The 16,314-nt window shown below is 50.7% G+C and overlaps 1 protein-coding gene across 1 annotated transcript in view; it reads left to right on the plus strand.

The window, feature by feature from the left end:
- Window positions 1-15,221, plus strand: part of LOC105184226 (furin-like protease 2) — a 31,875-nt gene extending 16,654 nt beyond the window's left edge. Inside the window, exons 4-16 of the mRNA XM_025298474.1 lie at window positions 2,199-2,493; window positions 5,923-6,095; window positions 7,746-8,411; window positions 9,111-9,327; window positions 9,705-9,784; window positions 9,893-10,173; window positions 11,208-11,395; window positions 11,489-11,737; window positions 12,154-12,622; window positions 13,053-13,252; window positions 13,372-13,653; window positions 13,739-13,950; window positions 14,326-15,221. Coding sequence (XP_025154259.1) covers window positions 2,199-2,493; window positions 5,923-6,095; window positions 7,746-8,411; window positions 9,111-9,327; window positions 9,705-9,784; window positions 9,893-10,173; window positions 11,208-11,395; window positions 11,489-11,737; window positions 12,154-12,622; window positions 13,053-13,252; window positions 13,372-13,653; window positions 13,739-13,950; window positions 14,326-14,433 — 3,420 coding nt within the window. The 3' untranslated portion in view covers window positions 14,434-15,221. The remainder of the gene's footprint in view (window positions 1-2,198; window positions 2,494-5,922; window positions 6,096-7,745; window positions 8,412-9,110; window positions 9,328-9,704; window positions 9,785-9,892; window positions 10,174-11,207; window positions 11,396-11,488; window positions 11,738-12,153; window positions 12,623-13,052; window positions 13,253-13,371; window positions 13,654-13,738; window positions 13,951-14,325) is intronic.
- Window positions 15,222-16,314: the final 1,093 nt, after the last annotated feature.

The raw sequence follows: 16,314 nt of genomic DNA on the forward strand, positions 1-16,314 counted from the left end.
TCTCTCTTTCTCCCCCCCCTCTCTCTCTCTCTCTCTCTCTCTCTCTCTCTCTCTCTCTCTCTCTCTCTCTCTCTCTGGGACTTCGACGAGCTGCGGACGTAATGTGCAAAATCCTCGGGATCACGGCGAACGTGTACCTTCTGCGCGCGCTTTTTACCTCACGTGCGCACCAAGTTTCCAGCGCAACTGGACAGGGCGGAGGAGGGGGGAGAGTGGTCTTTAAATTAGCGGGGTCCGGCGCTTTTCGAGCGCCGAGAGAGAGATTTTGTTCAGGAGAGAGGCTTTGTACGTATTCAGCGTGTCGGCCCATACGTTGACGGGTGGGAAATAACTGCCTTCGGCGTAACTATGGAAGACATTTTTAGTCGGATCTATTATGATAATTTATAATCAGTTTACATATTTATGATTTTTGTGAGAAAGGGAGCGGGCGGTTTCTTCTCTCGCGAGGAAGAGAAACCGAGGGATCGTCATTGTATGTTTGCTGCACCTGCGATTGGCGCTCGCGATTCTTGGCCATCCAACCCCCGTCCCCCCCCTCCCCCCGCTTACACACACACACATGCGCGCGCGTGAATCTGCTGACGGATATAATCTACGGGAGCTGCGATATTATTCTACGCACGAGCGAATTTATCTCGTTACCGTCGCGAATGTTTTTTTTTTTTTTCGCCGCGTTTCGAGGCGATCACGATCGCCACACACATGGATTCTCGCCTGCCTCGCGTTACCTGCCGCGAACGGCACGTACGAAACATTCGCGTATTTCCATATCGTACATTTATTACGCAAATTCACGACGTAAATGCAAACGCTTGCCGCGGTCGCTTGCAATAATCAATCCATTATAAATGCATAAAATGGACGTTTGTTAGAGGATACAAATCGCGCCGCCAGCTCGGCTGGATCGTGTTTCGAATACATACATACACACACACACACACACACACACACACACACACACACACACACACGCACACGCACACGCACACGCACACACACACACACACACACGCACACACGATCATGTGTATATAACGTATATTTTTTTCCGGCTCGGTATATAGAGCTTCAGATGTCCACCGGTGGCGGTATCGGAAGAGATATAGCTCTGTCGAAAATTCGCTTGGAATTTTAACGCGCTCGATATTTTTTATGCGAACGATGACGCGCGCCGCGCGCGATATACGGCAATAAATTGAGAGCTCGCGTTTCTCCGTTGCAAAAATCCCAAGTGGGGGAATCCGCCGCGAACGCGAACCGGCGAAATTCTCCAGGCTCGATAGTGAAGTCATTCGCGGATGGGGGTTTGCGAGAATGCGCGCAAGCAGACAAAGAGGTCGGTGATCTAATTTATTATCCACGATGCGATGTCACATATGTGTCACAAAAAGAACGTGGAAAAATAAGGCCGCTTTTCACGCTCGTTTCGGCGTTTCGGACTGTCGGCCACCATCGTCGCGCGCTCGGTCTCTCGACTGCAGTTTTCCCGGCTCAAAACTCGAATCTCATTCGTCCAGCGTTTGCGTTAGACCCGCGCATAGTTTCCAGTTTGACCAGCGACGAAAAATGAGAAATCGAAGTCGTTTGCCGCGGCAGCGCGCGCGGCGGATCACTGCGAAATTTGCGGTATTCCCAGAAGGGGAACGTCCGAATTTGCCATGTGGCTAGTAATCCATTAATCTAGGAAATCACACTCGCTCTCGCGCGCGCGCGCGCGCGAGTTACTTCTGTGTGAGTGCGGGCGTTACACGAATATCAATCATCGTGTTGCCATCCACGGCAACACGAAATTCATGAATTAATACCTGTCAAAGAATCACGTAGTGTCGCGCGCTCGTGATTCATCATCGTTGTGATCTTTAGCCGAGGTAAAATGCCGCGCGCGAGAACATTCGCACCCGTCGTTTCGCCAATTCTCTCGCGGGGACTTTCACGATATCGTGACATCGATGCCCGGCTGCAGGAGTACTTTTTACGTTACTTCCTACTTGCGTAGATTCTTCCTCTCGGAGTAAGGAGGGGGGAGGAATTGAATTCGGTCAACGAAATTGTAATCCCGCCCCGCAATAAAGCCTCGAGGCATCTCCGCTCCACTCGGCCAGGTGCTCTTGTTCTACGATTTCACAACCGAGAGCCATCAGCTCGAAAGCTCCATCTCTTCCGAAAGCGTGAAGTTTGACATTTCATTGCCATAGAACGGCGGCGCCAAGGACGGCTATGACATGAACCTCGCCCCAGCCTGGCAAAAGGGCTACACCGGCAAGGGTGTCGTCGTGTCCATCTTGGACGACGGCATTCAGACCAACCATCCCGACCTGGCGCTCAACTACGACCATGAGGCCAGCACCGACATCAACGACAACGACGACGACCCGATGCCAAGGGACAACGGCGACAACAAGCACGGCACTCGCTGCGCCGGCGAGGTCGCCGCCGTCGCCTTCAACCAGTACTGCGGCGTCGGCGTCGCCTACAACGCCAGTATCGGAGGTAAGATGAGGAGGCCGCGACTGAGAATCGATCTAGAAACAGCTGTCCTCGAGGGAGGATTTATTTCCGCTCACTCGCGACGTCAATTGAGAGAGTCGCGCGAGTCGAGCCGATCGTCGCCGGGAAGTCGATCGACTCCGACCCGTCGGCGGGGATCGTCAGGCGATTACAGGCCCGAGGCAGGGGGAATTAATTAGGAATGATAAAAACGGGAGTCAAGAAGATTACCGCGTAATGCAATCTTAACGTTCGCAGACGAGGAAAGCCTCGAAAGCGCAAATTAATTGGAGAGCTTGCCTCGTAATGAGATCCGAATCCGCCGTGAGAAGTTGCAAGATCGCCTATTAATCCGGATCGCGTGTATCGCGTTCTCCCTTCCTTCCCTTTTTCCTCCTCTCTCTCTCTCTCTCTCTCTCTCACACACACATTCCGTTGACGTGCAATTTTCCAGGAATATGTCCACTTGTAGAAATTTTCATTCCGCTCTGTGGAACAGATTATGCTCTCGGAGCGGTACGGAAGAGAGAGAGAGAGAGAGAGAGAGAGAGAGAGAGAGGGAGAGGGAGCTGAGTTGAGTTTTATACAATCCTAAATTACGGCGTGTATATCTTGCAGATCGGGCGAAAATTGAATAGTAGCACGACGATGGATAACGTATGGCGAGGATCAATATTTCCCTTTACTGATTCCGACCTGCGTTTGATAGCCCGGAAATTGGCGTAGATATTTTATGTCCTGGCGGATTTTGTTGAAATTCGAGAGATAGGTTGTTATCCGCGGTTGTTAGCATTCCGGGTGATGAGAGTGCGCTCATCCGCTCCTCCTTCGCCCTTCCCGCTCCTTCTATTTCTTCCTATCGCGCAAGGAAGACTCGCGACATACCGTGAGAGCCTCCCGGAATATGAAAATACTGAAAATCCCTTTTTCAATCATTCGCGTTCGTGTCCAAGCCGCATCTCTCGGCCGCATCTTTGGTGATCTCGCATCGATATTGACGACGATGGCCAATCGCGCGTCGCGGAACAAACGGACGAGGCTGCTGCCGGCGCGCGCCCCATTTTCTGAGAACTATTTTATTCTTTTATTGCTTACGTCGAGTCCCCCTACCCCTTCCCCCGCCTCCGACTGCAGTTGTTGCAGTCGCGCGACCCGTTGCTCTCGCGGATCGGCTCGCGCGGATAAATAGTCCCGGGGCCGCTGGAAATGTCAGGACTGCTAGCCGACGCCGATTACGACGTCTCGGCTCGCTGAAGAATAAGCCGGCTTTTCCGGGCGCCCGTCGCTGCTCCCGACGATGCTATCGAGCCGTCTATTAATTCTATCCGCTAACCCACTTCGAAGCGAAACGTCCGTATGAGCCGCCCCTGCCGGAGACTCCGCGTGCTCTCGGGGATCGGGATCGCGTCCTGCGTTTATGAGAATCTCTATGCGGCTCTACCCGTCCCCTCCCTCCTTCTGCTCCACGTGAAGAACAAGAATAGAAACGAATAGCCTGGAATAGAGGCTATTTACGAAGTGTCAGCATCCGCTGCCAAACATTTCAAACTCGTTTCCTTGAGCAGATTCTCGGTCTGTAAGTGAAGAGGCTGAATGAATGTTACATTCAACCCACTTCATCTCTTAAACTTATTTAATAAACGGTATTAACCCCTTGACTGTGGATGACGTGTATACACGCATCGAAGAAGAAAAATAATAAAACTATTGTTTCTTTGCATACAGGTGGGGTATCTATATGTTTTTGGAGTCGCTGAATCCGAATTTGAGATCAAAATTTCGAAGTTCAAAATGACGGATTCAACATGACGAGTCAAAATTATAAAAATAATCGGATTTTTATGAAAGTGGGTATCTATATGTTTTTGAGATCGCTGAATCCGAATTTGATATCAAAATTTCGAAATTCAAAATGGCGGATCTAACATAGCGAGTCAAAATTATAAAAATCATGAAAATCTGATTTTCAAAATTTAGATCCGCCATTTTTAATTTTAAAATTTTGATATCATATTTGGATTCAGCGATCCCAAAAACATATAAATATCGTCTCTCATTAAAATCTGATTATTTTCACAATTTTGACACACCATAGTCGATCCGCCATTTTGAATTTTGAAATTTTGATATCAGATTCGGATTCAGCGACCCCAAAAACATATAGATACCCACTTTCATAAATATCCGATTGTTTTCATAATTTTGACCCACCATATTGGATCTGCCATTTTGAATTTCGGAATTTTAATATCAAATTTGGATTCGGCGACTCCGAAAACCCTTATTATAAAAATATCATAAAGAAAATTCGACATTTTTTCCAACACAATAATAGCACGACTAGTACATTTCTGCCTCCACAGTCAAGGGGTTAAGAGGATAATTGCGGAATTGGAAACTATTCGTGTGCTCTTAAATCCCCTTTTAACAGGCAAAAAGAGGCTGCTTAAACGGCACAACGAACGCGAATGAGAATAACACGTAGTCAGTTATTTTCTCCGGAGACCTCAGCCGGTTTAATCTCTTTAGATTTAATTTCGGAGGGTATCGAGTATACGATCATGTGAATATCGATGTTCGTCATTTATATCTTTACCACTAGACGGCGTGCTTTCGCGAATTAAATCCGGTGGAGATGACTGGACTATATAAGTTTTAGCCTTCTGGTGTTAACCTCGCGCTCGCCGACTGAATAATGGTTTCGTACATCGCAAAAATAGAATAGACAGAATATCGTCAAAGCAGCGCGCGCAATTGCAAAACTCACGTCTCGAAGATTAAGGTGTAAGGTGTGTTCGGCTGCCGCACAGAATCTCCGAGTAGATACGGATCAGATGCGAATCAGAAGTCCAGATTTTTCATTAATCTACATATTTCCGTGCTATCTATTTTTTCTGAGCACGTCGGCTTGTTTTGCGAAATCGGTCCGGACGATCCGCGCGCATCCGACCGCAATTAGACAGATTCCCCAAGCAGATACAGAAAACATGAGCAGACGCGCCGAGAAGTCGAAGACACGGATGAGCGATCGACTCGCGTTTACATTCCAATTAATCTACGTATTTCGCGCTTTCTATTTTTTCTTTTTTGTTTTGTTGCGCACTGTGAGCAGCTGCACGTTGGAATTATCTGCATTGTCATCAGTTGCAACGATCCACGCACACCCGACGACAACGACGACGACGACGACGACCACAAGTATATAGATTCCCTAAGTAGATACAGAACAAACGCAGACAAACGTTGGGAAAGTCTGATAGAGAAGGCTCTCGAATGAGCGATCGATCGAGATTTGCGTTCCGATTAATTCACATTGGCTCCTTTCTCGCGCGACGACAAGCACGACGGGGGGGTCGTTCGCACGGCTCGCGAGAGCCCGGCTGGAAGGAGGATTCACTCACTCTCTCACGCACATATCTGCCGTGTTCTCAGGCGTGCGAATGCTCGATGGCCCGGTAAACGACGCCGTCGAAGCCAAAGCGCTGGGATTGAATCCTGATCACATCGACATATACAGCGCCTCCTGGGGCCCCGAGGACGACGGCAAGACTGTCGACGGGCCCGGTCCTCTCGCCAGAAGGGCGTTTATTTACGGAGTGACGAGCGTAAGTTGCATCGCGCTTTCTGCGCGCGCGCGCGCGCGCGCGAAAGCGTCCGCGAAGCGAAGGGATCAATTTATTTGCTGTCGCGCGAACCTTCTTCGCCTCGACATTTTATTCCATCACCTCGAGGATCTCGAGCGAGCGGTGCCCCCCTTCTCAGCGTCCGCCGACGTCGCTCGACGTCGCAATGACGTGGCGGCGTGAAGTGAAAATTGTCGGCGTTAATTGTGCGCGGGAGAATTTTCCTCGTCGCGATTTTCGACGTCGACGGCGATGATGATGATGACGACGATGAAGCGAGTTTCACCGGATACGACAGGCCCGTGTCTCGCGAAGTACGAATACTTGCCGGGAATTCAGACGCAACCGCGCTCCGCTTTCGATGTAAACAAATTACTCCGGCGCGCGTTGGATCGTGTTATCTTTCTCATTTTTGTTTTTTTCTCGCTCGGGATGGAGGAGAGAGAGAGAGAGAGAGAGAGAGAGATATCGATTCGCGAGGAATAATTTGTTTAACATGTAGAGCAGCGGCAAATTGCTTTTTCTCTATCGAGAATTTTATTTTCCGTAATTTCTCGCAGACTAATGGTCTCGCCGCGATACGCCATCGGAATTACTTTTTTTTTTCCGCGTGTACTTTACTTTGCCCGGAAAAATTCGATCGCTATTCGCGCTTTTTTTTCCTCTCCGTCCGCCCGCGAACGGATGCTAATTAAAATTGCGCGCGATGATTCCGCGCGCACGAGACTCATTTCCACGACCCTCGCGCCGGCAAAGGACGTTGACGTAGATACACCCTGACCGACACAATAGCCTAAACATCCGCATCAATGGCACAATGACGACTAGGATTTTTCATTCGCACGCATTGTGCGTACGTATTCATTCGCGCATTGCGACTGTTTATTACTCGAGCAAACATCGATGGTACGTTCAATATTATTTCAGCTTACGCGATTTTGTGTTTTTTATTACAAACGCTGCTCATCTGAAGAATAATATTTGAAGTATCGTTGTCATTTGCTCGAATAATCAATAATCGAGAATTCCGAAGCGCGTATATGTAAACACAGTCTGTTTCGATGAAAAAGTTTTCGTTACTATTGCGCCATTAAACGTATTAAAATTATCGGCTCACATTTAGATACCATACGTGTCTTAGTGTTATATCTCAAATTACTTGTGCAATCTTGAACGTTGTATCTGATGCATAAAGTCGGCAACTTCAGAGGGAACCTTAGCGAACTATATTTTCATCGATACACATTCAGTGTGGTCTCTGCCGCAGAGCACTGAATAAATTATAATAATTCAACAACAATAATAATAATTTCTGATAGTTGTGAAATCGGTTGAAGATCAAACAGCTTTGTTTTAATAATAACAAACAAACAAACAAACAAACAAACAAACAAACAAGTGTGAAGGCACACACGACGCTTGCTGCACGCAGAGTGAGCGACGAGAAGACGTGTCGCCGAGAGTGTCCTGCTTTGTCTTACGCCCGAATCACACCCCGAATCTTCCGCTTCGCGCGAACCGCTCGCGCCGGCGCCGCTTCGAAAGAGCATCCCATCGCTTCGCTGCTCGCCCACGGCCGCGTCACCAACACCCAGCACACTCACACACTCGTTGTTGTCCACTGGCGTTTAGGGCCGTAAGGGCAAGGGCTCGATCTTCGTGTGGGCGTCGGGCAACGGCGGCAGGCACACCGATTCTTGCAACTGCGACGGCTACACGAACAGCATCTTCACGCTCTCGATATCGAGCGCGACCCAAGGCGGTTACAAGCCGTGGTACCTCGAGGAGTGCAGCTCCACTTTGGCGTCCACGTACTCGTCCGGCACCCCGGGCAACGACAAGAGCGTCGCCACCGTGGACATGGACGCGAAACTGCGGCCCGACCACATCTGCACCGTCGAGCACACCGGCACGTCGGCCTCGGCGCCGCTCGCCGCCGGCATCGCCGCCCTCGCTCTCGAGGCGAACCCCGGCCTGACGTGGCGCGACATGCAATACCTGGTGGTGCTCACCTCGCGCTCCGAGCCGTTGAGCAACGAGTCGGGCTGGATACTGAACGGGGTGAAGAGAAAGGTCTCCCACAAGTTTGGCTACGGCCTCATGGACGCGGGCGCGATGGTCACCTTGGCCGAGCAGTGGACCAACGTGCCGCCTCAGCACATCTGCAAGTCCGACGAGATCAACGAGGAGAGGCCGATCGACCCCACTTATGGCTATACTTTGAGCGTATACATGGACGTCAGTGGCTGCGCCGGCTCCTTGAACGAAGTTCGCTTCCTCGAACATGTGCAGTGCAAGGTAAGATCGTCGTGCGGCGAGAAGTCCCAGCGATTCTCGGAATCGACGCTGCGTGATGATGTGTGATCCGTTGTCTTTCGTGAAACTCGGGTCTCTCGAATCCTCTTTGCTTTCCCCTTTTACCATCGTCGGATTAAACCCGCGAGAAAAATCCGGGAAATTTTGTCAAGGTACTTCTCGGTACGTTCGATGTACCGATTCGGATGTATACATTCGAAAGAGGATCAAACCAGTCAATAAGAGCCAATGCGAGAAATATTAAGTATAACGAATATTTGATTAATTATTATATTTTACTTTCGGCAGTATTTTTTCAAGAACCAACTGAACATCTTAGTTCGTAATTTCGTAAATAGTAGTAATTTCGAATCAGTCGATCTCTGGCTTCCTGAGGAGTACTTTGCGATGTATAACTTTTTACCAAACTGTTATAATTTATCATGATAGCCTGAACTTACATAATATTTAATTTGTAATTTATAAATAAATAATTTATACATAAATATAATTAAAATCGAATTATATAGATTTTTATAAATAAACTTATCTACAAAAAGTTGCCTACAAAAAGTTTAATTATAGTGTTCAACTAATTACAACGATTAATTAAATATTTACATAACAGATAGCTCTCTGGCTTTTATCGGCTCGGTAGATTCTTAAATCAATGAGACTCAAATGGTGCGTCATATGAAACAGGTGTCCCTGCGGTTCTTCCCTCGAGGCAATCTAAGACTGCTGCTGACCTCGCCGATGGGCACGACTTCGACCTTGCTGTTCGAGCGGCCGCGCGACGTCCTCAGCTCCAACTTCGACGACTGGCCCTTCCTCAGCGTGCACTTCTGGGGCGAGAAGGCAGACGGTCGATGGACCCTGCAGATCATTAACGCCGGGAATCGACACGTCAACTCACCAGGCGAGTTCTTCCTTCATTCCCCCCCGTTGATCCCGCGCAAATCGTACGACTTTACGGCAAAGCGCGACCGGAAAGTTCGACGACTACAGAACGGTCCGTTCGGGAACAATCTCGAACTCGGGGGCAACTCTTCTTAATAACTTTGTTGGTGAAGTAATTTCAAGCGCTCCAGAGAGAGAGAGAGAGAGAGAGAGAGAGAGAGAGAGGAGAGAGAGGAGAGAGAATTACATTCCGCTTTTTTTCAATACAACCAAGTCGAATGAACCGTCCGTTCGCCCTCGAACCTTCCTCGCGCGCGGACGCTGCAAGTCGTCGCGACCGGCCAGAGTCGTGCTACCGTGTCATAACCCGGCGCCCTACGCCGACGCTGTTCACAGGTATCCTGAAGAAGTGGCAGCTGATCTTCTACGGCACGGCGACGAACCCGATCCGCTTGCGCAACCGGCACTTTAACCCGGTACATTCCGCATACGCCTCCGCGCGTTATCCGTTCACAGTAGACGTACCGTCGTTACAGCTGGACTATCCGGACAACAGCGACTTCTTTTCTCCGTCTACCTTTCAGAGCTACCAAGGTCCGTACACCGGCGCCGCGTCGAACGTACAGGCATCCGTGGCGACCTTGGACGGCTCGTCGGCGCCGTTACTGACTAACCGACTGCCCGGCGACGTCTCGTCGGCGTCCGCTTATGACTCGTCCCTGGCGGCGTCGTCCGCGCAAGCGGACGGCTCTTTGGACACCACCAGGAGGATATTGCACGACTGCGATCCCCAGTGTGACTCGCAAGGCTGCTACGGCAAGGGCCCGACGCAGTGCGTCGCCTGTAAAAATTATCGACTCGATAAGTGAGTAGACTATATCCGGCCTTCTCTCATTTTCCCTTCATCATAGAATCGCGGTAAGATATGGAGTCTCTCGCGGTGAGATGGAACTCATATACATAGGAGACTTCGTCTAAGAAGGATGGCCTGTGTCATGGACGTTCGATCTTCGTCCAACTTGACTCCTATTGAACAAGCCTGGACGAAGATTGCACGTCTGTGAATCTCCTTCGTATCTTGGGTTCGTTTCCTGTTGCCGAACTGGCTGCGCTACTTTTTGCACCAGTTTCTCTCCTGCTCACTTCACTAATCTGATTGTCTATACCTGTCTCGGTTTGAATTCCGAGAGCGTACACTATCCCAGCGGTAGAAAACGAATCTCTTGACTTGATGAGAGCTCTCATGAGAAGGCGCAGTCTATGGATGGAGTATAATCGCTGTCATGTCTGTCTTTCGATAGGAAGATATAGCCCGTAAAGTATACATTTTTTAGCTCGCTCGCCGATTCTCGATCCCCCGATCGCAAACGAGGCCCCTCAAGGTAAAATTGCTTCATCCCCCATGCCCGTCTCCTCGCTTGCAGCGAGATGCCGATGTTGTGTGTTTCTCGGATTCTCTGTTCACACATGTGCCGAAACGTAGCTAGGCGATTAGCGACGCGTGCATACACACAATATATACAACGCACCGACTGACTCACATGCGATGCTGACGAGACTAATGGAAACTTGACACGTAACCTTACGAAGCCACCTTACGGATGACCACGGTAGGAACGCTTAAATGTGCGACACGACTCTGTGCGTGGGCGAGATGTCTTTTTTCTTCCTTTCCTTTTTTTGCTCTTTCTGCTTCGTATGCGCAACGAGACACTGAAAAACGATCGAACCAGCGTCGGCCGGTCAGTCACACCGCGCTTCCTCTGCGCGCTCACACTTGTCGTCGGATGCACGTCGCCGCTCTCACACCTCATACACCCGTCTCACCACCTCCAGCTCGCTCGACGAGAGCGACTATCCTGCAGTCGACCACACGCGGGACCTTCTATTTTTTTTTAGCACGTGCGTCAGCCGCTGCCCGCCGAGGAGCTTCCCCAATCAAGGTGGCGTCTGCTGGCCGTGCCACGAGTCCTGCGAGGTGTGCGCCGGTGCCGGTCAAGACTCCTGTCTGTCGTGCGCTCCCGCCCACCTGCGAGTCACTGACCTGGCGGTCTGCCTTCAGCAATGCCCCGAGGGCTATTACGAAAGTACGTGGACATTCCGCGACGCGCTATTCCGAAACGTCCCGCCGAGGTCGAGACAGTTAATGATCAACGTGATCCGCGTCTTTCCGCGAACAGATACCGAGAACAGTACATGCGTGCCCTGCGAGGCGAACTGCGCCAGCTGCCAGGACAGGCCGGACAAATGCACCAGCTGCGAGCATCACTTGGTGATGCACGAGAATAAATGCTACGCCGCCTGTCCCGCTTACACGTACGAGACGCAGGACTACAATTGCGCGCCGTGCCACTCCACCTGCGAGACCTGCAACGGCACCGCGGAGAATCAGTGCATCGTCTGTCGGTCTGGGCTGTTCGCTCTGAACGGTGAGTGATCTCGATTAGTTTTGCCACTTCCCTCCCTTCTCGTTCTCTCCGCTGTGAAGAGCTGCATCGCGCAACGATGACGCGATATGCTCTGCGACTTGCAACTTTACTTATTCATGTCGTGATGCAATTTTACGTTACGTTAAATTGATACATTTTCTTTGCTTGATTTGCATCCGATTGAATTCGATTTCCATCTGGACGTCCGGACGTCCTTTTATGGCCGGAACATAATCCATATTATCTGAGCAATTTTGCACGGTGAAATTCCTGAACATTTGGGACTCCCTTAAGGAGCCACACCTTCTCACTTCTCACCTAGAAAGACTTAACAGATGATACTCGCCTCACATGATAAGGGATTAAGCATCCGAGTAGCGTGTAACGCACGGTCCCCGTGGGCCCGAATGTCCCAGGCACATGCCACGCGTCGTGCATGGCCGGCTACAGCGCCGACAAGAAGCGGCGAGAGTGCGTGGCCTGCCCGCCCGGTTGCGCGAGTTGCGCCACGCTGAGCTGCACCAGCTGCGTCGAGGGCTGGAGCCTGAACAAGAAGGGCCTGTGCGCGCCTGAGAACCGCAACAACTGCGACCTCAACCAGTACTACGAGGACGGCCAGTGCAAGCCCTGCCACTCGTCCTGTGAGACCTGCGCCGGTCCCACGGAGGATTACTGCATTTCCTGCCCGAACCCGACGCTCCTCCAGGGCAAACGTTGCGTGTCCCAGTGCGATGATGGCTACTACTCGGTGGTGCAGCCGTCGCGGCCGGTCTGCGTCCCGTGCCTGCACACTTGCAAGAGTTGTGTGTCCCGCCTCAACTGCACCGCCTGCCAGGACGGGCTGCAGCTGCAGAGCGGGGAGTGCAGGTCGTCCTGCGCGCAAGGGTGAGAAAACGATGCAGGGATACTTGCGTTTCTCCCTCCTCGTCATCGGCACGAGAAAAATATCGTTGATAGAGAGAATGTCGTGAGGATACTATCTTTTTTCTTCTCTTCTAATGTCATACGCGCAGTGATCAAGTTCATCGGATCACTCACCGAATTTTTACGCGCTCACGCTTGTCGTCGGACACACGGACGCACTCTCTCTCTCTCTCTCTCTCTCTCTCTCTCTCTCTCTCTCTCTCTCTCTCTCTCTCTCTCTCTCTCTCTCTCCCCCTCTCTCTCTCTCTCTCTCTCTCTCCCCCTCCCTCTCTCTCTCTCGCACGTCGTGCGGGTAGAAAGAGTAGACGAACGTAACGGAGCGAGTTCGATGGTCGTACGTGTACGCACGCGTGTATGCGTATCTTTCTTGAGGGTGGCTTCTCGGTTTCAGTTACTACAGCGACAGAGGCCAATGCGCCAAGTGTTACTTGTCGTGTAAAACGTGTTCGGGACCACGCAGGGACCAATGCGTCACTTGTCCGAGCGGGTGGCAATTGGCAGCCGGCGAGTGCCATCCGGAATGCCCGGAAGGGTTCTTCAAGTCCAATTACGGCTGTCAGAAGTGTCACCACTACTGTCGCACGTGCAAAGGTACCTCACTCACTATCGATCGGCCGGCTTATCCGATCGATCGGCCGATCGATCGAGTTCACGCTTCTCCGGAGGCCACTCGAGCCGGAGAATGCGCTACGTTGAGACGTTTGTTCCAGGCGAGGGTCCGCTAGAATGCACCTCTTGCCCGCCACACTCGATGCTGGAAGGCGGCCTCTGCATGGAGTGCCTGGGCGCTCAGTACTACGATCCCTTAACGCAGCTCTGCAAGAGCTGCCATTCCGACTGCCGAAGGTGCACCGGTCCTGGCAAGTTCAGTTGTTCCGCGTGTTCGCCGCCCTTGCACTTGGATAAATTGAACAACCAGTGCGTGCCGTGCTGTACGGGCAACGAGAAGGGGCCCCAGGCTGAAGAGTGTTGTCTCTGTGACCCGGAAACCGGTAAGATCTCAGGAAGAGCAAAAAATCACGACGAGGTTAAAGTGACTGGGAAATGGAGTTTTCATAGCTTCTTCGGTGTTCCCAGGCGGCTGCAGAAATAGCTCGCCGGCTGGCAAGAGGAGGGTACCGGGAACAGAGTTCTTGACCGATTCGGGGGTCCCCGAGGCGTACGAGAACGGCAGAACAAGTAGTAACAACGATTCGGCTACGTTGGCTGTAACAGCGGCCACAACCATGGCGGTCGCTATCTGCCTCGCGTCGATCGCATTGTTCGCGACGATATTTATCGCTCTACAGGTGAACACATCCGATGACATCTATTAAAAAAAAAGAGAAATGCGACACCTACTTAAGAAATTGTCAAAATTTCACGGATCTTCTGCTATTATCTTTATTTACTAAACGTCTTTGTCGTTTGCTTTTTGTCATACTTCTTGTCACATTATTTTTCTTCAAAATTTTTCATATTTTTTCTCTTCCTCCTCTTTCCTCTGTCTTTCCATCAGTAGCTTTATATTTTATCGGGTATACGAGTTTTCTTTTGTAAAAAATTATTATTATGATTATCATCGCGTGTTTAGAGAATTTTACTCGAGCAATTCTCGTCGAGGAAAACAACCCTTGCGAGAACAAGGGGAGATAAATGCGCGTGTGTTATCGCTCTGTTCGCAGGCCTGGTCCGGCAGAAGGGAGGCTAACCTGGGATACACGCAGCTCGCCGTACGAGTAGAGCCGCCCGACGACGCGGACGTCGACGACACGACGGAACTGATGACCTAGACCTCGTTAACAGCAACGTAGCCAATGACAGGACCTCTCCTCTCGTCGAGGAGTCGCAGGGAGATCGACGAGTCTCGATTGTGATTGGTTCGCGAGTCAGAAGTTACGTGCTTTCGCGCCGGCGAAAGGTTCGGGGGTAGCCGCGCGCAGGAGATAATGGAGCGCGACGGGATATAAGATTCGTCGCGTGACGATGAGGGGTAAACAATGAGAAGACGGTGGTGAACACGCACGGAGGAATGGAGGAGTGGAAAGAGAAGGAGGAGTTGTAGCAAGAGGAGGAAACGAAGGAGGATTCGTCGAAAACGTGATAGTAGAAGAACTTCGTAAAGTAATGTACGAATGAGAAAAGAGAAAGAGAGAGAGAGAGAGAGAGAGAGAGAGAGAGAGAGAGAGAGAGAGAGAGAGAGAGAGAGGGAGAGAGAGAGTGGAGAGTGAGAGTGTGAGTGAGAAAGAGAGCGAGCGAGCGAGAGATAAAATGAAAAATTGTTGAATGTGTGAGTGTGTACGAGATATGTTCCATAGCTAGAAGTATACTTTTTGCCCGTCGTCGTTGTCGAGTACGTCGTCGTCGTCGTCGTTCGTCGCTATCACCACCACTGCCGTCGTCGTCGAGCGTACACGTACCGAAAACACTTTCGATTCCGGATGGCGGATGAAGCACGGAGAGAAAGGGTGAAGGACATTATAAAGTGCCTGATTAGTGACGCCCTTGATCCCACACCCTTTCGCGTTCCCCTTCCGACGTTCTTTCTCTCTCTCTTTCTCCCTCCCCTTCCCTCCCCCTCCCTCTCTCTCTCTCTCTCTCTCTCTCTCTCTCTCTCTCTCTCTGTCTCTCTCTCTCTCTCTCTCTCTCTTCTCTTTCTCTTTCTGTCTCTATCTATCTCTGTCTGCCCCCCTCGAAGTAACGAAGTAGCAAGGAGACTTCCCCCCGTCGATTGTCCCGCCGAGGAACTAACGTCGCGTACAAAACGGATAACTCGGAAACACCGAACAACAAGAACAAGTAGAACAAGTAGAACTTGGGCCGGGCGACGGGTAACAATACGAACAAGCTACGAGTGTTGCACGCTGCGACAGTCGGCCAAAACGGTTTACCTGACGGTTCGCCCGACAGAGTATCCCCTCGAATTGTATCCACCTATTTACCTATCGACGTATCTATCTCCTTCGCGGAACACCTGTTCTTGACACAACCAACAACCGTGAAGTTCGCGAAGACGCGTCTCTTTCTTCACTTCTCCTCGACAGACAAGGCTACCACGCCGACACCCTCCGCCCCCACCTCCCGGCTTCAGCGCTGGTGAAAAGGGACACGTGAAGTGGCCTCCGTACATTAGGCTGAACCACGGACCACGTAATCGTAATCGTTAATCGTGAATTATGAATGTTATATATTTGTACAAAGGATAATAGTAACAAGTGAGCGACCGAAAGGGGGAGTAATCGCAAGGATCATGAGAGGGAGGCGAAAGAAATGGATTGCGAGATAATGAGCACGGGGGGAGGGAGGACGAAACGTGGAGATCGAAATGGAGGAAGAGAAGAGAAAAGAGGAAGAAGAAGAAGAAGAAGAAGAAGAAGAAGAAGAAGAAGAAGAAGAAGATGATGATGATTACGATAAAGAAGGAGAGCGGAAAGAGAGAAAAGGGTCTTCACCGTGAGCGCTCATGAACTTCGTTCTCCCACCTCGACATTGTCTCTCGACTAATCGACACAATCCGCACCATACACGGCAGAACCAACAGACTCTTATACTCTCGTTGCCACCTGCGATCGTCCAGTTATCCGACGCGCGACGTCAGTCGTCATTCCAGTACCTCCCGAGACCCAACGCGTGCCCACAACGGCCATTTTGCGTTTTTGTAAACTGTTTGTTGT

Source organism: Harpegnathos saltator, unplaced genomic scaffold (genome assembly GCF_003227715.2).
Source record: "Harpegnathos saltator strain DR-91 unplaced genomic scaffold, Hsal_v8.6 scaffold220, whole genome shotgun sequence".
Classification (NCBI taxonomy): Eukaryota; Metazoa; Arthropoda; class Insecta; order Hymenoptera; family Formicidae; genus Harpegnathos; species Harpegnathos saltator.